The sequence below is a fragment of the Epinephelus moara genome, chromosome 16 (genome assembly GCF_006386435.1).
Source record: "Epinephelus moara isolate mb chromosome 16, YSFRI_EMoa_1.0, whole genome shotgun sequence".
NCBI lineage: Eukaryota > Metazoa > Chordata > Actinopteri > Perciformes > Serranidae > Epinephelus > Epinephelus moara.
Genome location: NC_065521.1, coordinates 18569464 through 18594527, shown reverse-complemented (window position 1 = coordinate 18594527; position 25064 = coordinate 18569464). Strand labels below are relative to the sequence as shown.

The 25064-nt window shown below is 40.7% G+C and overlaps 1 protein-coding gene across 2 annotated transcripts in view; it reads right to left on the bottom strand.

Annotated features, from left to right (window-relative positions):
* celsr3 (cadherin, EGF LAG seven-pass G-type receptor 3) overlaps nucleotides 1-25064 on the bottom strand; it is a 143288-nt gene that overhangs the window by 65945 nt on the left and 52279 nt on the right. Inside the window, exons 4-12 of one of the 2 annotated variants that reach the window (XM_050066132.1) lie at nucleotides 14559-14781; nucleotides 10442-10557; nucleotides 10072-10160; nucleotides 9767-9781; nucleotides 9204-9361; nucleotides 4922-5085; nucleotides 4378-4503; nucleotides 2198-2367; nucleotides 1081-1266 (exon numbers count right to left, since the gene is read on the bottom strand). In XM_050066132.1, coding sequence (XP_049922089.1) covers nucleotides 1081-1266; nucleotides 2198-2367; nucleotides 4378-4503; nucleotides 4922-5085; nucleotides 9204-9361; nucleotides 9767-9781; nucleotides 10072-10160; nucleotides 10442-10557; nucleotides 14559-14781 — 1247 coding nt within the window. The remainder of the gene's footprint in view (nucleotides 1-1080; nucleotides 1267-2197; nucleotides 2368-4377; nucleotides 4504-4921; nucleotides 5086-9203; nucleotides 9362-9766; nucleotides 9782-10071; nucleotides 10161-10441; nucleotides 10558-14558; nucleotides 14782-25064) is intronic. The other variant, XM_050066133.1, reaches the window with a different exon arrangement.

Sequence of the window (25064 nt, the reverse complement as noted above, 5' to 3'; positions counted from 1 at the left end):
CCTACATTTACCAACAACAAAAAGACTACATTTAGCACCAAAAAAAAATTTAAAAAAAAAAAAAAAAAAAAAAGTAAATAAAAAAATGAACATCGAATACCAAATTTTCATAACGAATATCTACCCATAGAAACGAATATTCGAATATCCGAATATTCTACCCATAGAAACGAATATTCGAATATCCGAATATTTGGGTACAGCCCTAGATGACAATGTGGCTGTTGACATCTGAGTGAATATACATTACGTACAAGACACCTGGAAAGAACATTACTTCAAGTTTTATCCTCCCAACCAAACAAATATTAAGCTTCTAGGATACCAAAAAAAGGCAGGGGAGAATTCATATTATGTCACTTCAGGTATTGTTAGCAAATATTTGTCTTGAACTCTGAAAACAAGTCAGTAGTGGTGATTAACTGTTCACTGGTTTCCAGTAGTAATGCACTTGTTTTTCCTGAATCTGGAGTCATTCATATCAGCGAAGAGATCTACCTCAAGGGCTGTCCACACCAACAACTATAAGAATAACTAAAAATATACTGCTTTGGAAATCTACACTGTACTGGCTCACAGCAGGAAGTAAGGTAGATGTCTGCATATATGGAGAAGAGGACATTAAAAAGGATTTTTCGCCTTCATTCATATTAAATGTTTGACAATACTAATTAGAGGTTTCTACTTATTAGACTGAACATGTTGCCCATCAGAGTATCTGCAAATTTCAAACAGCCAAATTAAATAAAATCAAAGAATTAGAGCTGTGAAAAAAGCCTATTTCCAAATGAACACGGTCAATTAAGGCTGTGGATCTGTAATGGGTGTTGGGGAAAAAGGATACAAATGAATTGTTCAGGGAAATTAAGTCTTTTTGATTGAGTAAAGCAGATATTATGAAAACCTTGTTAGTTATTTAAAGCTGTGCTTGCAGGGAAAATCTAATAACTGCATTTATAGTATATTAATATTTCTTAAGAACTTAAACTTGCTGCCTTAAAAAATTCTATCTACCCTTATTGCTGGAACACTCAGTCTGTCCTTAATACCTCCCCTTCAGATTTGTATCACATCTATTACCTGATAGAGTCCAAAGTCAAGCCGTAGTGTTGCAACATAGCGTGTCTCACGGCCGCTGCGAACATCTCGCAGCTCCAGTTGGAGGTCGTGCCACCGGCCGTCTGCCACCTGCACCTGATCCAACCGCAAACGCACCGGTCTGGTCGAACCACGGGTCACCGAGAACACCAGCTGACCATTTATCACCTGAGGGGGGTTGAGGAACACAAGCGCACACACAAACACACACACACACACACACACAGGCACACACCAGGGAAAAAGACAAGAGGACAAGAATGTGAAGAAACATGACTCACTGACAACAGTGAAAAAATAAAATAACCTGCTTTTGGTAGGTAACGGGAGACTAGGAGATGACTATTTGTGTGTGAATGCGAGCGTGCGTGCGTGTGTGTGTGTGTGTGTGTGTGTGTGTGTGTGTGAGTGGGAGTGTGAAATGGAAATCCAACATCTTGGCTGCTAATTCAATACTGTCTTTGTATGCAGAAATGTAAATGCGAACTGTACATAATTTCAAGGATAACAGCAACATTTTGACATTTTTGATTTATATAGAAGATGATAATGTCATATTAAAACACAAAATACAACCACAATAACCATGAGACTTAAGTATAATTCCCATAATCAACGTGACCGCTGCTAACGCACTTAGCAGCCCACGCTGCATTTTACACCCTGTGCCGCCTGGTGAGATTTAGGCTTAAAATGTGAAGCATTGATTTAAATCACAATATCAAATTGTTTATGGCACAAAAGTGGAGGATGATGCTGCCCTTTTATATTAAATATAAATGCAGCAAAACCTCTCTGAGCTTCCGCCAATGGTATAAAGCAGGTAAAGGGAAAAAAACACTGCCATGTTCATCCTCTTTAGCGGAGCCAGAAAGAACAACCAGCAGCCAGAGAGGTAGAGAGAGGCACTGCCAACAATCTCCTTTGCAACAGGATTAACAGGTTTATGGGAATTGTGGTGGACAATTATGTGAGCCATGGTCACATTCATTGACAGGAAACTACATTAATTATTTCAGTGATAAATCGATGTACAAATATGTTCTAGTAGAGACGTTAACAAAAATATACGATAGTCAGTGTTTGTGTGTGTGCGCACCTGGAAAAGCAGGCTGGTGTACTGGCCGGCCTGAGCCTGCAGCAGCGTCCCCTCTCGCGCTCTGGTCCTGAACACCAGGCCGAGGTACCAGGGCGTGGAGATGGTCACGTCGTTCTTCAGGTCCCACCAGAGGGCGCTGTTACCCAGGAAGCGGTGGGGGTGTGGCATCACTGAGGTGGAGGGCGAGAGAAAGATTGTGAATAAAAAGTTCGCCATGTCCAGAACAGGCTCAAGGTGTCACTGTTCTAGGACTGAATCTGTTTTCGAATATGAAAGAAAAAAAAAGTTTCGGGACCTTTTTGCATGTCATTCCCAATCTGTCTCTCACCTCATTTCCTGTTTTCTCTCTACTATGGACAATGACATGAAGGAATAAAATGCCCCAAAATTTAAATAAGCAATTAAAGAGTTTAAAAACATGTTGTATCACATGCTGTTTTCAATCTACTTATTTAAGAATTCTGATTGTTTTACTGAAAGGTGCACAAGCACAAAAGTCCTGTGCCTGAAATTTTCTTTAGAGGGCATGAAGGAGGGGGGGGTTGGGTGCCTTCTGCGCTAGGGGGTCCGGGGAAAAAAAAATTCCAAATAAAATTCCGGATAAAATTTTGAACATTTGACATCTAAATGAATTAATCTGGTTGGGGCTGGGCAATTTTAGGCAAATCTGAGCAACAAGAGGCAGAATAGGAAGACAACAAAAACGTCTGCATTAAAATGTACATTTTACATCAGTTGAGGCTTGAACTCACGACCTTTGACATCAAGGAGCATCTTCTATCTCTCTGAATTGCAGCCCCCAACCTGTAGCCATTTCTCTGTCTCTCTCTCTCTTTCTGTGTGTGTGTGTGTGTGTGTGTGTGTGTGTGTATGTGTTTTCATCTCTCTCGTGTCTAGACCAAACTGAACAAATATTTATAGACGGACAAGCAACATCATAATTAAACAGGCTTTTATTTTTAAAATTTATTTTATTTTGAAAATTGGCCGGATTCTCTCGTCTTTTCTGTGTCTGACTTCCTGTTTGGTACGATCCGCTCTATCCAGCTTAACAGAAGCGCTCGCACCTCGCGTGAAAAACTGACCAGACGCCGAACTGAAGCACTGCAGTGCGCGAGCCTCCTTGGGCGCTCTGTTTTGCTCAGCGGCCTGTGTGGACAGTCAGTCAGATAGGTTAACATGGGCGCCGATTGAAAACTGCCTCCGCTGCTGGGCGCTGCGCTTCGAATATTCCTGCGCCGGAAATCCAGCACCGTGCCGGAGAACTTCAAGCCCTGACAAAATTAAGTCTCAAGATTGGTGAACTTTTGAGATCTTTGAGATCATAGAAACACAACTTCATTTCATCTCACAGGAGTCTTTTGCTGCATGATTTGATCCAAGGGTTAACTGTCACACTATCACGACATGCCGGTAAATATAAATGAGTCCACCTGGACTACATTTGTATGTGTGGGGAATCATGCAGAGTTTATCTAGGTCAATTAGATATATATATATATATATATATAAGTATATATATATGTATACACATCGATCCAGATATCCAGCCTGTAACAGTTTCTAGTTAATATTCAGAATTAAAGGGAGGATGTCGACACTCACCCAACCATCGATCCATGAACATGCAGTCCACTTATACCTTCACTTTACTCGTGTACTCTAAAGCCTTCAGCTGTGATAGCTCAGCACAAAATTCGGAATAAATACTCAAACTAAGGGCAAAATGCTGAAGTGCTGACTGAGGCATAAATCTGGATGAATGAATGACATAGCACTTCTGAATCTAAAATACTGAAGCAGACCATTAAAACAGGTTTGACTTCTGTAATTCAACCAAAGTGCAAATTTCAAAGACCTATTTAAAGTTTACAGCTATTACCTTATTTAAACTTTAGTAAATTATTCACTAATTAATGTGGCATTAGTGTAAATACTGCTGACAAATTAAGGCCACTGAAGGTCAGAGTCATAGAGTCATGGTTGCTGTTTTGAAAACCATAACCATCATCACCACTGTCACAACAAAAAAACTGCCAATTATTGCAGCCACTGTCTCCCTTGTTATTGATAATTATACCAAAGAGGCACAATAAATGTGACATTGTTGAAAGCTGTCATTGATTGTACATGCAACATGTGCGACCCTAAAACAACAATAAACTCATATAGTCTCTCACCGTGGCTACAGTCCTTTCCTCCATACCCTAGAGGACAGTCGCAGGAGAAAGTCTCCCAGCTCACCCTGCAGGTTCCTCCGTTCTGACAGGGGTTGGACTTACAGAAGGGAAGCTTGGCACTGCAGCCTATGAGACAGCAACAGAGACAGTTACATCACCGATTAAGTTCTCAAAAATGTATAACCATGATGTGTGTCTCAGCAGACGCATAAAATGAAACATGATGCAGCGGTCGGCTGATAAATCATGACGTTAATGTCTCACATTGTCATCTCTATAAAAAGATTATCATTTACTTGGAGGTTTTCCAGATGCACTCTGGGGTAGATTCTTTTGGCCTTTACAAAAGCACTCAAACAAAGATGAGATACTGAACCTTATTTTTAAACCTCTCATTAATATTTTCTGTTGATCTCACAGTTAATTACAATGATTTGTATCTGTTTATTTAAAAAATAAAAACAAAGGCAACTGTGGACATCCTAAATGTGTCATTGCTCATGCTTTTTGGGGGAAGCTGAAGGGGAATGTTAGTATTGCTGACCGGGGAGCGTTCCATTGTTAGCGATAAACCCAGCCAAGTCCAGTGGCTTGTTGTCAATGTGCAGCTCCTTCATGCAGCCGATAAACTCCCTGGTGCCAAATGGGAAGTTGTCTGGTACATTGGGAACTCCACCCAGAAACAATGGGCCGGTCAAGTCCAGAGACCTAAGAGAGGAGGAGATAAAGAAGAAGAGGCATCAGTAAGATGGAGAGGTGGAGAGGAAAGGAGAATAAGGAAGGAATGAAGGATTACCCTCAAGGATGGAGGGGAGGAGTGAGGAAGGGGAAGAAGGGAGGGAGGGCAAGAAAGGGAACAACAAGACAAGAGGGTATAAGAGAGGCAAAGGGATTAAACAAACCCAGAGATTAAATGTGTCATCAGAGGTAAATGTCAAAAGGAACAAGAATTGGAGAATAACAGTTCATGTTGAGAAGAAATGAAATGACAAGATGTTGTTGCGGGTAAAAGTGGAAACAGCAGGGGATGAGGGAAATTGAAAAGATGAAGAAAAAAAGGAAGAGGCAGTGAACAAACAGCAGATTAAATATGAGCTACAGCAAATATCAGGAGACAGGAGGTAAAGGTGGATGACAAGGCAAAGGGAGAAAGGAGACAGGAGCCAGCAAAGGAGGTGGAAATGAGTTAGATGTTAGGGGACGTCAACAAATAGCAAAGTCACAGGCATAAAAGGAGACAAAAAAACAGCGACGACAAAAGGGAGATGTGGAGACAGCAGGGGAGGCAGATGAACAAACAAGAGATTAAGTGTGAGTTACAGCAAATATCAAGAGAGAGCAAGCATAAAGGCGGATGACAAGACAGATGGAAGACGGGTGGAGGCAAAAACACAGGGGTAATGTGAGAAGGACGATGTAGGGGACAGCAAATAACAGTTATGGGATTGCATTAGCGAAAAAAACGAGAAAGACAGAAACAGTTGTGTTGTCATTTTGAGGGCATTATCTTTCTTTCCTCCACTGTGAGTTGAGGTTTTTCTTTTAAGCTCGCTCTGGAGATACATGTCACGTGCTGAGCCAATAAACGCCAGCGGAATATGAATTGAAGGAACCCAGAGAGACAAAAGGCGCCAGAGTCGAACAAACAAGAGATTAAGTGCAAGTTACAGCAAATATCAACAGAGAGCGTCATTAGGAGAGGGTGTCGAGACAGAGTAAGAGGAGGGCGCGCTGTTAATGGAGAAGGAACAGAGGAAGAGTGTTGAAGCGTTAGGCTTTGGCCTTCCTCTTTGATCTGTCTTCTCTTCTCTCAGCCTCACTTAGCGCTGACAGAACACAGCCAACGTGATTACAGCTTACAGAGGCAAGGCCAGACATCAACTCTATGACAGGCTGCTTTTTGAGTGCATGTGTGAATACGTGTGTGTGTGTGTGTGTGTGTGTGTGTGTGTGTTATGCACTTGTTGGCGTACATGTCGAAATTAAGTTTGGTAGACACACACCACAAGTGGAATGGACTACAGAACTTTGACAAGGTCAAACAGAACAGACACTTAAAAAGCAACGTAGTGGATTTCAAACTGTCAATATGAATGTTTTGGTCGTACATAAGAGAAGGAGTGGGAGGGAGATGAGACACAAGCAGTAATGAAAAGGAATGAACATTAACACCGGGCAGAATGAGCTGACGAGTAACCATCAGAGAGACGTAGAGAGACATGAAGGGGCATGAGTAAGTCGTGCCTTATTAAAGCCTCAGGTCCCTATAGGTTTCTCCTACAGTCACCTCATCACCCTGATCTGACATTTCCCGAAAATCCTTCCCAACAGCTACAGTCTCAGACAAAGTTTTAGCAAGAGTTTAACAGATTAGACTGCTTAAGTCTGCATTAAATGGTGTGTTACACCTACTTTTCATTTCAAAACTGTGATCAGCTTATAAGCTTCTTTAAACCACAGTGAAACTGTGATATTCTGAATCTGTGGAGCTGAGAATTTAAAACTAGTTCTTCGGAGAATGGTCCATTTAGTGAGCGTATGGGCACTAAAATTTGATCAGATCACTCTCTGTTTCATGTTTACATGCATTTATTATTACACAATATCAAACTGCCATTATACATGTTATCCTAGGACCAGAAGCAGAAAATAAATCAAAATGGCTGATGGCAAAAAGAGCTGATCCACATGAGGACTTGCAGGGAAACATTCCCTCTAAGACAGAGGATATAAACAATACATCATACATAGTCATGGAAATGTATGATTGAATGCATACAAATGTAAGTAACTTTGTCTATAAATAAACAATAATGACACCAAGTCAGTGTGTTTTATGCTAAAAAGCAAAATGCACATCTTCAGTTGCTTGTGATACAGCAATTAATACCAAACATTGCAATTGGCTGACAGGCATTCTAATCAAAGCCAAATTCTTTAGCCTCTTTCATATGTTGTTCACGGTATATAACTGAGATAACATTTCTCAAATGTAAACTCCGGGGTTTTTTTGGACCTAACTGTATTGCGGAGTTTTGCACAGCGGCGACCGGATCTTTGTTCTCAAACCACAAAAAAATGTGATGGCACAACAGTCTCCTTCAGTACATTATTCTATGCTTTCTTTTGATTTTCACATTGGCTAGTCATCCTGTTTAATTTGTCTTCTGATTAAATCGGAACCGTTGAAACAAGTTGTAGGAAGCCTCTGCAAGTTCAGTTGGTAGGCTATACTATATTTTCACATTTTTAACAATGCAATTTAAAAGTTGTTTTTTTTATTGATAACCTACATTTACCAACAACAAAAGACTACATTTAGCACCAAAAAAATATGTTAAAAAAAAAAAAAAAAAAAAAAAGTAAATAAAAAAACGAATATATCGAATTCCAAATTTTCATAACGAATACCTACCCATAGAAACGAATATTCGAATATTTGGGTACAGCCCTAGCTGATTCAAATACGTCTTCAGAGGAGTGATTGTTTTGCTTTACTTGAAAGCCTCTTATCAGATGTAACCCTTTACGCGCTTGCCCCTGCAACATTACTACTTTCACTCACAACACAGCTATACCAGCATTTTCCCTGAAATGTTACCAGGTTTTAAATTGGCAGTGCAGATTTCCCTGAATATTGATCCCTGCTCCCATTCACACATTGCAGGGAGAGACTGCATGTGCTTAAGGAGCTTTAATATATCAACACAACCACTAATCACTCAACATAATTTCCTTTTTAACACCTGTAATCTACCTGCCACCGGCTGCCAGATGGTCGTTGTGCTGCTACACACACTGACCGCCTTTATTGGCTTTTTTCTTAGTGAAAACTGTCTTTGAATATCTGTTAAGCCTCCAATCAGTCATAGATGATCATGCTTAATGAAAGCTGTCTTTGCATAGAAGCTAGCACAGCCTGTGCAAACACTGCCCATAGTTCAGGGTCAATGACTATTCAGAGTCTTGCAGTTGCTGCACTGGAGGTAAGAGAGATCTGTGTAATAAATTTACTTGACAGAATGTAGCTGAATACATTTGTTCACTAAGCTTTTTTGAGTCAGCGTTATTTCATCAATGTCAGTCGTGAAACTATTAAATTAATTCCATGAGAAGATGCAAAATGACACACAAGATTGTGTTATATTACATGGCATCAGTGACTATGTTTCATAGGGTAACACTGCCTTTGGCGCTATCTTCTGACTGCTCAAGTATTGGGAAGTAATGTTCTGATAATGACTACGAAGGAAGTATGTATGTAAACTTCAACACAATAATTTGATTTAATTATTCTGTCTTGAACTAATAACAGCTGATTTTGCCTGCTGTGACCATAGAAATTAAGAGTGGTAGACAACAAAAGATATTTTTACAGTGAAAATCATTTGTATTCTGGTAGTACTATTAGCGGTATTAGGTCTACGGAAGGTGATTTTGTTAATGAACAGGTATGTAATATGACCAATGTAGCATATCTAAAAGACTGGTATATTCATTACATTCACATGCAGTAGATACTGTTGTTTTTTAAGGTGTTATGATTAGTTTTGTTTGTAGGCCTTGGCTCACTCTTGTGTATATTCCAGGATCTACAGGATCCTCATGCTGCAGCTCATCTTTGACATTTACAACATACATGGGCAATAGTACTCTGACTGCAACTGTTATTTTAGGATCAGGTGAATTGTTATAATTAGAGACATGCCCTTATTGTTTGGGCAATTTTTCAGATGTGTGGAGTGTTCAAGTCACCAAATTTATAGAAAACACAGGTATAAACACAGAAACAAAAGATTCAACAGTTGAAAAAAAGATGAACTCACTTCTTGTTGCTGGTCTGTTTGCCCTGCGCAGCGCAGCTGTAATTTCCAAGTTGTGTACCAAAGCGGAGTGACAAGGCCGTATCACAGTCGTCAACGCTCACCACAGCAATCTTCTCATCTGACGGACCCTGGGCCTCGCCGCTCATACTGCGCTTGGGCTGAACACACACACACATACACAAGGTTAAAAACAGAGTCCCAAGGAACAAAAACCAAGAAGCATCATGACACCAGACAACATGCAAAAAATACAATAGCTTTTACTAAATCTAGAGTTTATATCACTGCAGTCATACACTATAAAATAACAGTTACAACACATCAGACTATATTTAGTACACTGCCACTGCATATCATGTTAGAAAGAAAAGGGGAAAATTTGAGTTAGTAAGACAGGAAACAGCAGACACTGAATATGGGAAGGAAAATAATGGAGTAAAAATAGAGAGAAAACACACTCACTCTTCACTTACTGTCTGCTGGTGAAAGAAAAAAAGACGGAAAGAAAGAGAAGAACAGAAAGAGGAAAGTGCATGTGCACCCTGACACACACTCATACTCACATAGCGTGTAGCTGGCTGAGGAAAATGAAAGAACATGAAGAAAATTAAAGGAGATGTGCGTGAATGAAATGGTAACAAGCAAACGCCCACATAACAGTGTGCACACACAAACACTTCATTTCAATTAAAAGTGCTCTGTCGGCATGAAGGCTGAGGAACTATTCTGCTGACGCATCAGAAGTAATCACAAGTAGAATGTAAAGCTTCAAGGCATAACTGACATCATAAACACGAAATGAAAGATCAAAGGTAAGATTAAAACTCTAAATGGTTAATGACACAAACAAATCACGATGTAAACGCACCTTGTTGTAGTAGTGGATGTGAACAGTATGCCAGTTGCCATCGCTCACACCGCCGGGCAGGAAGGGACTCACCTGAGTGGACGATTCACCTGAAGGCAAATGGATTACGTTTGTGCCAAATCAATAGCAAGTAATCAGGTTGTCTACAGGTATTAGACAATTAAACTTCATGCTCTTTAAGACCTTGCTGCTGATGTTTGCACGCTTGTTAGTTGTACTTTAATATATATTTTTTACACTAATGTTGCTTATATTTTGTACTTATACCAGTTAGATTTTATCATTGAAAATTTATTATCTCTTACATCATGGCTTATCAAATATGTAAAGTTTTATTAACATGTCAGTCAGATATAACGATAAACAGTACCTGTGGAATATTTGAGTACTACTTGTCCTTCTTGGATCTCCAAGGCGATGAAATCATGTTTCTCATTGAAGCGTCCATTATAGAAGAGAAGACCGCTGTTCTCCAGGGTGGCAAAACTAGAAAATGCACACACACAGAAACCCATGTCCATAAGAAGTTAATTAATGAATATAGTGTTTGCAATATGAGTAATATTTCTACAATATATCTTTACATTTGCATATTGAAAACTTACAGTGCATATATCACACACATTTTTACAGTTTCTGATGAGATTCCTTAACTCTGGCTTGGTTAATTAATTTGATCCTGATACAGTGAGCCAAACAATACCTAATTTCACATGGCAAAACAAAAACGACTCCTGCAAGCCTCGTCATATTTCTAATATGGAAGAACAAAAGGTATTTAAACTGTGCCACAGTTTTAAAATACATCGCTGCAGGCTTCCACCCCCTCCAGCTGCTCAGAGTCATACAATAGTCTATTTCCATAGCAATGGCAAGGGGACGCGCTGAGGCCAAGGCTGCAATGTTAACACACCCTCATCAAAAGCACTGTTAGTTTTTTTTTTTTTTTTTTTTGGATACGACAGCACAGATGACAAAACTTCCCTCCTGGCAACAACATGCAAAAGAGTCCCACAGCAAAAAATGTCCATTTGAAAAAAAAATAATAATAATTCAATCTCGTCTTAAAATGTTTAGAAAATAAATGTTTTACTGGTTGATTTATGAGCTGGTTGCTTAAATTCAAGTCCTTGAAGAACATAATTCCTTCTTAGTCCAACTGATTCTCTGCGTTTTACATCCTTGACTTGAACATCCACCAGAGATCAATGTAACTGTAACAACAGATGCCTTACTGCAATGCAGCAGTGTTTGTAAATGTACTGTGGAAGAAAGAATGCCATCACCATTTCCATCTTGACAACCTTATACCTCTGTTATCTGAGAATGTTGCCTTTGTCTAAAATAAACCCTGGGTTACTCAATAGCAGACGTGTGTCTTGTTTACATGGCTCTGCTAGTTCCTACAGCACCATGGCATCCTATCTTGTAGTATGCAGATGTAATCTCTTCAAGCCACAAGAAATAGCTGAAAAATAGTGTAACCTGAGCTTTGCCAGAGTAAATAGACTGAGCTGAGTCAGTGAAGCAAAGATGTAGATGGGATGAAGGCGTAAATAAAGGCAAAGAAGCTTACTGTTTGTGAAATTCATTTGAAATACCAAAGAACTGCATTTGAAGAAAATGTATTTACTATAAGATGAACATTGTTCTTATAAATTTCATGAAGCCGTATCATAACATATATTTGAATTTCAGCTCAGCAGCTACCAACAACTTCAGACATAGCAGCAGCACCCTCATACACAAATTCTCCCTGACATGATTTGCATACATTACAATTTTGCAGCAAGGGCATATCTATACTGTCACAGCCCTATATAGTACAACAGTGCCATATTACCCGCCAGACTTTCTTAGGCAGAGTTACAACTGCAAAAACTTCTGAAAGAAGCTTTTGGGGAAAAGATGAAAAAGGAAGATTTTTTTTGCAGTGAGAAAATAAAATGCTGTGGGAGAAAGTGAGTGACATGAATAATGATTAAGTCCTGTTTGGCCCTGATGTGAAAATCAGGCCAAGGAGTGTAGCTGGCAGCAAACAGGACACTAAATAAAACAATGATGTCATGGGAAGAAGAGGGCTCACAGCATCTACTGTTCAGTTGGACACTATTAAATTAGTCACCTTCAGATAAAATGAAAGCAACTTTGCCCAGCAACAATAGGAATAAGATCAAGGGTTTCACCATTGTAAAAGGCTAAATCTACTAATGTGGAGCCGAGTTTCTCCATTTTTCTTTCAGTCAAGGACTCCTTATAAGATAGTGAATATCCCCCCTCATGACTGTCCCTTGAAATTTGACAAAGACACTTTTTCGCACTTCCATACTCGTGGTCTCAGTTATGTGATAGAACACAAGAGAAATTACATTAGAAGAATATTAGACATGTATTAAAAACATTATCAAACTGTAAGAGTTACAGATTTGTTAGATTACAATATTAGATTTAGATTTAAACGTCTTTTCATTTTCAGCCTTTCGTTAAGCATTTCGTAAAAAAAGAAAAGACATTTTTACATCATAATCATTTCAATTTCATTTAAACTGATGAATCTGAAAACTTTCCAAAGATCCCCTGGTAGAGTGTCACCAACCCCACAGTCACACAATTTCAGAGCAAGGCACTGAAGGGCGAAGGTTGGAGCTCCCAGGTGTGTATGTGTTTGACTGAATGTGGAGCAGGGCAGTGCTGAAAAAGACCATACAGTACCTGTTCAACACTACTGCTACCTTTCTCAAGGACACCTTGATTTAAGTTTTTCAAAGAAAAGAACATTATTCACTTTTCTCAAAAGTACTACTACTACTCTTACACCATTGCTGCAACACTTGCCTATAGTACACTGGTGTCTTCCAGACAAGACATTCTACCACAAAACTTCTAAAATCCTCATAAACTAAACTTATCTTCAAGAAAGAACTTGTCCCTGAAGATTCTCAGTCATCCAGGTCATGGTAATCCTAAGTGCTACATCGTAGTTCAACTGGAATTGCTTGTGTTTCTTGAGGACGTTTCGCCTCTCATCCAAGAGTCATATGAGTCGTTAAGGTCACAAAACTCTGAAACTGAGAGCTCACATGTGACCCCTACAACTCTGCAAGGGTTCCCACCCACACAGGGTTTAAAGCCTGTGACTTCGTACCAGTCATTTAGAACTGAAGAAGCTTCTTGGATGAAAGCGAAACGTCTTCAAGAAACACAAGCAAGTCCAGTTGCCTACGATATAGCACTTACGATTCAAAAAAGAAATAATCACATTGCACTTAATTCCTTGAATCACCATCAATGCCCAACTGGTGTTCACAAATCAATGAAACAAATCACTGTAGCGGCTGAACACACCAGCGATGTGCAATATCTCATTTGGCAATAATACCACCAAGTCTCATAGCAACCACTCCATGGTGGCCACATCAGCTTAGCAACAACCCCATGGGCAACATCACCTTAGCAACCAACATTAGACGACATCACCCGTGGCAACCATCCCATAATCCTGCCTGACCACTCTTAAGGACCACTTCAGATCTCCCATAGGCGACCACTCATATATCAAGAGGCGAAGGAGCAACAGGGAGACGATGCTGGTGGGCGAGCAAGACAAAGACAAAGGACCTCATGTAAGGAGACGATCAGTGACTTCTGCAGTGACATATTGTTACATCTGAGACCAAACAAAACAAGCTCAGAGGCTGCAGCAAGGTATAAAAGCAAGAAGTTTTAAAGACCTGCATGCAGAACTGATCTCACTCACATGTCTCTACAGACTGCATGCAGGTCAGTACTCCCTTGATAAAATTTGTAGATTTTTAACTTTTAACGTCAGTTCAAATCTGAGCTTAAAAGCCCCGAGCACCAACGTCTTACAAATCGTCTACTTCAATTATATTTTCTAAAAGGCAGTCTGTATTAAATTAGAAATTTGAACTGACATCAACTCTGCCTCAGCTAACTCTCACTAAAAGCCTATTTTTGGTCTATTTTCACACAGAGAGCATTGGGTCACCAGATATGCAGCATTTGCCTTTGGAGCCTTTGCTGAACCAGGAAAGACTGAAAGAGGAGAATACATAGGTGATAAGATGTAAGATAAGAAGAGAGAAAAAGCAAAGGAGATGTTACTGAAACCAGTAAATTGACAGATGAAAGAAGAGAGAGAGGAGAAACTGCACTTCTCGCTGGAGAGGCAAGTTGAGGCAGCGGAGACCATGAATAATAGGATCGATCTCAGAGACAGAGATGAAATAAATAGATTAAAGCAAAGAGGAGAGAGACTCCGTAAGAGGAAGAGAACTGAGAATCAAAGAGGAGTGGTTATAAATTTCTGTCTGAGTGCAACTGGATGATGAGAGATGGAAACAGAAAGTAAGGAAGGCATACATCAAAAATCAAAACCAAAACTGAATTTGAACCGTCAAATATAAATGTAAAGAGAAGCAAAGACAAGGAAAAGATAAAACTTCCAGTTTACTTAATCTACTCACGTTAACGAGATGGACAGGTGAAATCTCTGTCTGAGGCCCCGGAACATGGCGAAGGACTTTGGCGGGAAGGAGCGAGCAGTGACTGTGCAGTATGGACGCTCATAGCCTCCTGCAGGACACTCGCAGCGGAAACCACCACCTGAAAGCTCCCGACACGTCCCTCCATTGCGACACACACCTGGCACACACCTGCCCTGCCGTCGGTCAAACTCACACCGGTCACCTGGGGGTTAAAAATAAAAAGAATTCATTACTTCAAGCTTTGTTAAACCTCAGCGGGAATTGCAACAACACTTCTACAAAAATCCTGATGACAATGAAAGCCAAAAATCTCACAATCTGTTAAAGCAATCAGTGACTCAGTGGGAGTTCACCAGAATACTTTAGTATATGCTGTGGGCAGTAATAAAAGCCCCCTTTACGAGGACTCACTGGTCGACAGAATCACATCATTTCACTACATTCACAGTCTTAGGATATACTGTACCCACTCAACAGATAGGCAGAAAGACAAACATAGAAATATGAACATCTGCAGCATCCTTCACTGTATCAACATAAAAGGATTTAAGTGAAATTTTAAAAAGGCAGATTTTCTCATGTGTTTGTTCCACTGAGACTTCAGTCAATTAATTTTCCTTAGCTCTGACCTCAGTGCACTCATTAACGAGTCCATCACAACAAACAAATGCTGTGCACCCAAGCATTGCTCAAACCCACAGGGCTTTACTGTAAACTCTGGTCAAGATCCTGAGGCCGACATGCACGAATTAGAATTATGGTTGAGCTAAAATGTAGTAAACATGTTATGCATTAGGCCATTAGCATGACATATATTCATTTAAATTATGTAGTAGAAGAAGTGGATTCTGTATCTTTTTTCTTCCTTGACACAAATTATATGAACAATACTTCATGAGTGCATAAGCAAGGTATTCTCTCATCTTTAGCACTGCCTTCACGAAAAACAATGCTACTGCCAAACTAAAGCATCAAACATACACCTAGTGTCATGTCCATGTTTCAATCTCCATCGTGGCCGAGGTGAATGTCATAAATGAAATAAATTAAAAGCATGATGACTGCTGGGCTCGTACTAGAGAGAGAGGATAGAGAGTGGGATGGTGCCAGGAGGTGAGCAAGAGATGTTTCCAGATTATCAGTATATAAAAATGCAGCACAGTGAGGATATGGTTAACTGCCAAACTGTGGTGATGTGTTGCTTTTTCCCTGTGGCAAGAAAAAATCCATACCATCTCAGCCCTAATGAAGCTCTACCAAAAGTTCAGTCAGGAAGACGATACTTTTCATGCTCAGGCTGGAAGTTTTCTTTCTCATCCTGCCATTCACTCCTTGCACGCATGCTCACTCTATCTCTTGGTGTCATTGTCTCCGTCTGTCCATTGAGTCATCGGCTGATTCACAATCAACACAACTTCTCTGTCAGCCTATCATCTTACTTCTTCTCATTTTAAATATGGTTCTTTCTCTGCCGAAGTTCTTGCTTGCTGCTGTCTTGCGCACCCTCCACATCACAACCTCGTCTTTATGGATTCATCAGCCTCATGCCTCTCAGCAGTCAGCAGCCTCCGAGTCATCAGCCACCACCAGTGTCTGGACTCCATTGTGGGATTTCTCTTGCTGCCACTCAGATGTCAATTGACCAAAAAATATCTCCCTCTGGTGTCTAAGAGCCAAAGACTTTTGTTAAATCTTAATCAGCACAAATCATCTGTTAATCTGTACACTCATATTCTGTATTAAACATTTTCTTCTCTAAATATTCTCTCCTGATCGAACTGAAAACAGTTGAATTTAACTGTGAACTGCTGAATCAGTATGACAGTTGGGTTAAACCCTGAAAGATCCTAAAAGAACGAACCTTAGGTAAAATGAGCTGTTCCTTTGTTTCTAAAAAGAGCATTATGAAAATTAGGCAATGCATATATAACTACATATAAACAACAAAGAAGCTGACCGTGCCTTTTCAGCTATTTTAAAATGTAAGTCATACATTCAATAATGCAATCAGCTATTCACTGGACCATCAATGCGCTCAGTAAAGGTTGTTATGTCACTTGAAACCTTCTATAGGTTCTGAAGAAGGATACTTAACATTAGGGTGTTGAAATTGCCCCAGACTTTCAAGCTGTGGTTCTTGTTCCACATCAACAGCTCAACAGACTCCTGATCGCTTTCTTTCAGGCAGTGAACTGCATTCACCAGACGCTTTAGATGTAAATTAGCACTTGATTAAACGGTGGTAGCAGCAGGGTGCTGATTCCTGAGGAACAGGAGTGAAAGCAACTGTTGTAGAGGACTAACCTTTATAATCCCCCAAAATAACATACAATATAAATTACAACAAAATTAGAGTTGACAGCGATAAAACACTTGGTGTACAGTATTTAGAGGTGCATGTATGCAGGAGAAAAAGTGGGGAAAGAATTCCTGCTGACTGCAATTCTGTTGTTTCAGAAGTGTGTGGAAAACAAAAAAACAACACAAACAAATCTGCAGACGAGAATAAACACAGATTTGGCTGCCAGTCAAACAAGCGCCAGTCTGAAGTGTCTCGAGAGGCAGAAACACCCACACAACACACATAAATACACACACATATATACACAATCACCCACATGAAAAAGGTATGTAGGAGTAGACGTTCACTCCTTTTCTTTTTGGTTTTCACCTTTCCTTGAGCGCATTTGGACACACACATTGTCTGACATTTAGCAGCTGCACACAAAAACACCCACACCCAGTGCCCTCCATATAAACAGAGCAGACAGGGTTTGAAACTAGCCTTAAGACAGATGGCTCCTTATGGACTCATTTTAGAACCTGCTGACAGCACACACACACACACACACACACACACACACACACACACACACACACACACACACACACAGGCACACACACAAAGATAACAAATAAACAAACAAAAATGCGTGCACATTAATAATAGATACAATACGGATTTTTTCTTTCTAAAACAAAGACAAAAACACATTCAATCTCTCTCTCTCCTACTGCCCTTCTTCTCTCTCTTTCTTTCACACACACACACACACACACACACACACACAGATCATTGCCCCTGCCCTCGAGGCTGTTGGGTTTTATCATGTAGATGTCTCTGTTGGCACTTGTTTGTGCTGCTTTTAGATGCCAAAGTACCCACTGGCAGGGTCCTCACGTCTTAACAGCCACACACACACACACACACACACACAGTAGTAAACAACCACACACAAAGATGACGTACAGCACTGCTGTTGTAAGTCAATAGAAGCCTTCACCTTTCCTCATGATCGTTGGGACACAAATATTATCTGACATATACAAGACATGGACACACACAGCCACGCACACACACCTGGGGGCAAGTCAGGACCACACACATAAATGCACAAGTCACACACATGCTTACTCATATACTGATACTGACTATCTGTGACACGTACAACCCAAACTGAAGCTCACAGTGTGATGCATTAAGCGGTGAAACATTTAGAGCTTGTACAAGATTCAAAGGTCTGAAGTGCCTGAGTTACAGTCCATCTATCCTCCTCCATGTGAGGGATACACATTGCTAAGACTCAAAGGGCTCGGCTTTGAAGATAGCGAGCAAAGGAACCTTTTATTTTACTCCCCATTCTGCGCTCACAAGTGTGTCCCTGCACACTCTGAATCTGTACTTGCTGATTGCTCAGTGCTTTCATTTTATGTGCTTGATTTCTGCCAAACTTCCATACATTTCTAAACTTTAAATCCCTCCTTATCTCCTTTCTGATAACTGATTCGCTCGAGAAAACTTCCATTGATCTATTCCCCATTTCTACAGTAATCTATTCCTTTTTTCTCTCTCTTTTTATGGTTGTGTCGATATTAATCGGTGATGGTACAGTGATGCGCTGAAGCGATGCTGTTATGAATATCTGAGTTGATGCTGGACATGGTCAAGGATTAACAAAAACAGTGCGGTAACGTTAACGAATGATTTTTGTTTTTCCCCTCTGCAGTCGCAAAAGTAAGGAGAGTTTTCCGCAGGCTGCTGCTAGATGGTGCACCTGTAGTGGCCTGACAGCTAATCAAAAGTGGAGGCCGGCGGTTAGTTTAGGAAGCATTTGATTTGGTGAGCAGCAGAGTTTTTATGGGTGGTGCACGCATTTTAAACATAAATATCGCAGTCGATCATGTTCATTTAATTGTGCGAAGCCAAAACCGTGATCATGATTAATATTTGATTCATTCTGGATGCTACATTGTAGCAGGTCTAACTACTTTTACCATATGCTTTAACTTGGTATTCTCTCTGACGTAAGTTACAGTAACCTTATTGTGAGTTTGGCTGCATATAAGCAGCGATAGCATAGCTTCATAGCATCAATTACTTTGGCATGGTCTGAATCCACAGTGGGAGGCTGCCTGAATGCTGTGGGGAGAGGAACTTGCCTCCCAGTCGGGTTTTTGTCTCATTCTGCTGATTGACACATTCAGGTGACACCGTCGTAAATGGAATGTATGAAGTTTTTCCACCAAGCAACAACCTCCAGGGCTAAAAAGTGAAGCCAACACAGAAGTGCCAAAAACTGCAGCTTTTTTAATTGCAACTTGAGACTAGCTCCAAGAGCGAGTCAATCCCCATAGATCCTAATGTTAAAATTATAAAGTTTACAGCAGGAATAAACACGGTTTTGGTCTATAACTAATTTCCTTCGTTCACAACATCTGTAGAGGGGTGAATTTTTATAAGGCTCACCTGTTTCCATTTCATTAAGGCTTAAAGTTAAGCATAATTAAGGGCGGGGTGTTTTGCGTGACAGGCTATCTGCTAATAGTGTCCTTGGCTTCTCAGTCAGATACTGTACACCTCTCGCTCCTCCACAGCACCAGCCTCTCGGCTAAATCTGGTCACTTCTGGCTCCAAAAATCAAAGATGCCGATGGCCGAAATGCTCAAGGCTTCAATGGGTGATGTCACAGTAGCTACATCCATTATTTTTATAGTCTACGGTTTCCACAGATACGCCGGGCTTTAGTTGAACAATGTCAGCAGACATTTGAACACAAGCTTGACTAACCCAGCACACTGTCAAAAACTCCCCAAAGAAAACTTGTGCTCCAGTATTTCTGCTCCACATGTGAGAGCAGTACATACAAATAGAATATTTGGACTATTTGGGTGACAGGGTGAACAGAACATATGCCATGTACTGAACCGCACATCCTGTACCAAATGGTTCAGGACAAATACATGTACCGTTACACCCCTAACAATAACAGTTTATGCATTTGTCCATCCTACTTCTCATCACTCCATTTCACCACACCATTTCTCTGCTCCTGCCGCCGGGCAGCTGATATCTGCCAGTTATTGTCTGACAAACGCACTCTCTCATACCACTATATCACCCTGAGGACACACAGCAAGACACCCGGTCACACATCCTGCTCAGATAACAATAGCCCAAGGACACAGAAATTATCACATCTGTCTGGCCTTGTTTAGCTTTCTCTCATCCTCTCCCCCCTCTCACATTAAACATATACCTCCATGTAAGTGCACACAACAGGGAACCAATTAAAAAGGGAAACATACACACACACACACACACACACACACACACACACACACACACACACACACACAGCACAATTTCCCAGCCTTTGTCTGTTGCGTCTATTCACCCATGCAGACCTTCTCATTAATATTAAAAGAAATCAATAGACATTAATACTCATGAATTATGCGGGAGGTGAGACTTAAACACACAAACAAACACACACCTCCAAATACACATGCTGGTTCATTATGCATACTCACTTGACAGACTGGCAGGAAATAAATTGAGGAGGGAAGACAGACAGATAAACAAAAACACACCTATGCATGCGCACGTACAGTATCAAAAATAACACACACACACACACACACAAACACACACACTAATTAGAGGAAGTAAAACAGAGCAGACGTGATCTCAGACTGACTCAACCATAGTCTTTTTATTCGCATCTTTTGCCCAGACAATGTGAAGGCACCCACTTTACTGAGGCACTTACACTGATCAGCAGTGATAGGAAACACACGCACACACACAAATAGAGTCTCCTTTAGTGTGTACTTCCTCATTCTGCTCAGCGTTCGGACTCACATGGACACAAAGGTCAAGCGATTACTAAACAAATGGTGAGTGTCCGATAGCGAGATAGCACTTTAAAATTCTTCACGCATACACACCAAAGCACTTTGTGTACACACCCACATGGTTTTTAATGAACTCACCAGAATGGAGACAGACACACCCAGACACACAAGCTACCGCTGAATGCATCGACACAGTCCAACAAAGAGGCACACACACCGGTACACAAACACCTCAGCTCATCATGCACACAGCCCACTGGTGGAAAGTAACAAGTACGTTAAGCATAACTGAACTGCACTTGAGTGCAATTTCGAGGTACTTGAACGACTTTAAGGATCGTTTAGTTTAGAAAATGTCATAAAGGAGTAAAAAAAAAAAAAAAACAATCTTCTGTCATCTGAGGTTCCAAAATTGAGACGTCTTCACATTGATTCTTTTGTGAGGCAAAGCCCAAAAATTAATTTCACAGTGACATAAAACAATGAGCCGTTACCCCTCACATTTGAGAGGCTGCAAACAGTGAATATATAATTCAACAAGCTACAAGCTACTCAACATGCAGGTTACATGTTGATCAGTGATAATACCCTATTGAGCTGTGTATAATAACATTTTTAAAAAGACCATTACACATAATGACTACTTTAACTTTTGATGCTTTAGTATATTTTGCTAGAAATACTTCTGCTTTCAGTCAAATGTAGATTGCTGGACTTTTATTTGTTATAGGGTTTTTTATATCTAAATTTTCATCACGGACACCTCCACAAAGACATATCCACTTACATACACATAATCCACAACACACACCCACGCAACAAAGACTTTAAACCCCCCTTTAAGTCTGAAAACTTCTGACTCTTTCCGCCTACACTTTACTGTTTAAAAGCAGAGCGCCGTTTCAATTCCCCGCTTCCTATCCCTCCATCATCCTCCCCTAGCTCCTCGTTCCTTCCTTCCTTTTCTAACTTCCCTCCACCTTACATCTCTATATATAAAACGCTCTACGCTTTACTGTTCCTTTCCCCTCTCCTCTTCCTCTCTTTCCATATCTTGACATTTCTTTTTTTTCCTTCCTTCCTCTCTTCCTCCTCTATGCCTGGCTTAATGCATTCACACCACCCCTTCATTCACGCGGATGTTTTATTCATCAAAGCCAGTATTCTTAAACCACCCCCCGGCATCTTAGTTCGCTCCGCCCAACCGCCTACCCTATCGCCCCCCCCCTCCACCCCAACACATGGTACATCCCTAGAGGCCAATACACTCCCAGTTGCTTCTCCTTCCTCCTTCCTTGTCTTGCCTCTTTAGGTCTTGCTCCCTTTTTTCAGTGCTTGTACACCCACACAAGAAAAAGCCTTCAAGCGCTCTGCTAATTTTGAGCTATATGTAGAAGCATAATGAGAAGTGTAATGAGTCAGAAATCTCTGTGACATTTTCATATTAATAAATGCTGTATTTTGTGACTCTGTCATCAGTTAATTTGACACAATCCAAGCCATATCCTATAAGAGCTTTTCCATGTGCTGTTCTAAATACTCAATCTGTAGTAGCAGTTTTTCAGGAAAAACCCTCTGGCACATACAGAATGTACAGTAAGTAAGAGAAAGATGTCATAGTCCCGCCCACATGATTTGATTGACAGGTGACACTACAGCTTAGCATTACACAGAGAGACAAAATAAAACGACTGCTGTTACTATTCTGAAAATTAAAAGGGGAATCATGACACCACTCCATTTGATGTAGATAGAAAGTACACAAATTAGATTATCAGTGATTTCCCCTTGATTGAAATCAAACCCATGCTGCTGGAAGGACTACCAAGTGAGCTAGAGTTTTAATGCCAAAAATAACACCAAATATCCACTCCTGGGTTTCCCCTGTGTTCACTCTGCAGTGGCACATCACAGTTAACTGCAGCAGCGCACCACTGCGAACCCATGAACAAGCAAAGTGTCTGTGGTTAGTTAACATGTCTGTAATGACAGTGGGACAGGCAAGTGCCTGTCATCTAATCTGCTAAGTTAACCCAACAGGCGAAGTGAAGATAACGTCTGTAGGCTACCAGCTATAAACAGGCTGGGTAGTGAACAACACGCTAACTAGGGATGGGTATCGTTAAGATTTTAACGGTACTACTACTCTTATCAATACTGCTTATCGATCCGGTATTTTAACGGTACTCTCATCGATACTTTTTGAGGAAGAAAAAAACAAATTAAGAAAATAAATTGCTTTATTTCTCAATTCTCATTATGCAACAAAATAGTTTTTTAACAAAACATTTTACTTTTTACAACTTGAAATGTAAAATACATAAAATAATAGTGTTGTCATGGTACCAAAATTGGGACCCACGGTACGATACCAGTGAAAGTATCACGGTTCTGAGTAGTATCACGATACCACAGCAAAAATGAGGCAGATGTGCCTTTTGTCATTTATAAAAAGATAAATCACTTTTCTATAACACATCAATGATATTTCAATGGAATAAATTACTTACTGACTTATTCATACTTCAAAAACAGCATCAATAAGTGATTAACATGGGGGGGATCAAAATAAAATAAATAAATAAAATAAAAATCAACCAGCCACCCTCCTCCCCTGACAAGTAAAGAACAGTCCCTAAAGTGCGGTAAGGTTTGTGGACCGTTATCTGCCACAGAGAGAAATGTGAACGGCTCATTTCCCCTCTGACACGTCATATACCTCGGCTGTTCAGGTACTTCTGGACAGTCATGACACCAACAAAGAGGAAAATATTGGACCTCGAGCCAGGCTTCTCCGTCGCCGGTAAGCCATTACCTTGTGCCGCGGAGCACTATGGCCGCCGTATTTGACAGGAATACGTACACTTTTGACCGCTTGGCTCTCTCCGCCATCGTTATCTATCTAAAGGTAGACTATGAGCTTGAGTGGTGTATGCGCTGCGATGTGTGTGTGTGTGTGTGTGTCACTGTAACAACAGCCCTGTCATACAATGACGGATAATTGACGGAGTTGGTGAGATAAATGTGCAAGATAAGGTTTATCTTGCAACAAAAAAAAAAAAAACCCGACTGCTCCAGTACCAATAGCAGAACCGTTAAGGTCAGAGCTTATCAATACTGTGGTCTTGAAGAATGTAGCCCCGGGGCTCGTTCAATACCGGGGTTCGGTACCCATCCCTAACGCTAACATGCTGTGACCCTGTGTTTTTGTGATTTTAGCCGAGCTAGACAGAGAATATTGGTTAAAGGATCTCTAAGTCTTCCTAAGCTTGAAAAGTTTTTTTCAAATACAGCAAACATCTCCTCATGATCCGCTAGCTACATGTCCTCTGAATATGCTGTGAAAAAGTCCGGTCTCTGTAGGCAGCCCAGGCTCCGCAAATGGCAACAAAAACACTTCACTTCTGTTTACGTTCAACAATGTTATCAAACACAACGGAGCTAGCTTGCCTTTTAGCCTCACTGTAGCCTGTAGCTCTAGCTGCCTCTCTGGGCACCGCGCCTGGGCTGCCTATAGAGACCGGACTTTTTCACAGCATATTCAGAGGACATCTAGCTAGTGGATCGTGAGGAGATGTTTGCTGTATGGGACAAAAACTTTTCAAGCTTAGGAAGAGAGCCTTTAAAACAGATCAGTAATAATGTTTTGCCCTCCATGTCCTCTGTGAAGTCTGCTGAAAGTGATGTAATGTGGCCCAGTCATATGTGAAGTGAGCACTGTGCCAGACTTTATTTCAAAGGTAGTCTTTTAAATGCTACAATGCTTGTCAGCAACTTATATTATAGTAACTTAGGAGGGAATCTGGCCATAGTTTAGCATACAGTTAACAAACCAGTCATAATTTTGTTTAAAGGGCCACTGTGTAAAATGGGTTGAAAACCATTGACAGTGACATCAGTGGTCAAATTCTAGATTGCAGGGCTCACTCGCTCACCCCTCCCGTCGGGTAAATGACGGTGGCCTTGTAGGGACAAAAAGCCTTGCGCAGACACAAGTTTTTCAGGAGTAGGTCTATCTAGCGACGAGGTGAATATTTATTTAGAAATCTAAACCATGTTACGATATTGTAATGAATCCCTCTCGAGCAGGAGACCAGAGTAGCGTTTGGGAAAAAGGCAGTTTATTTGAGCACTCCAAAAACTCCACTCCAGGGGGTAAAAGACTCCGCCCCAAACTCTGACTCTTCTAGCGTAACACACACACTCCATACACACATACTCGTTTACAATACCTAGCAGGCACCCCCTCCCCTCTCTGCTCCACCAATCTCCAGCCCACACACTGACTGACAGCGTAGCCTGTAAACAGAGCTCAGCTGTTTATTTAGCCTAGCAATATCTCCGGACTAT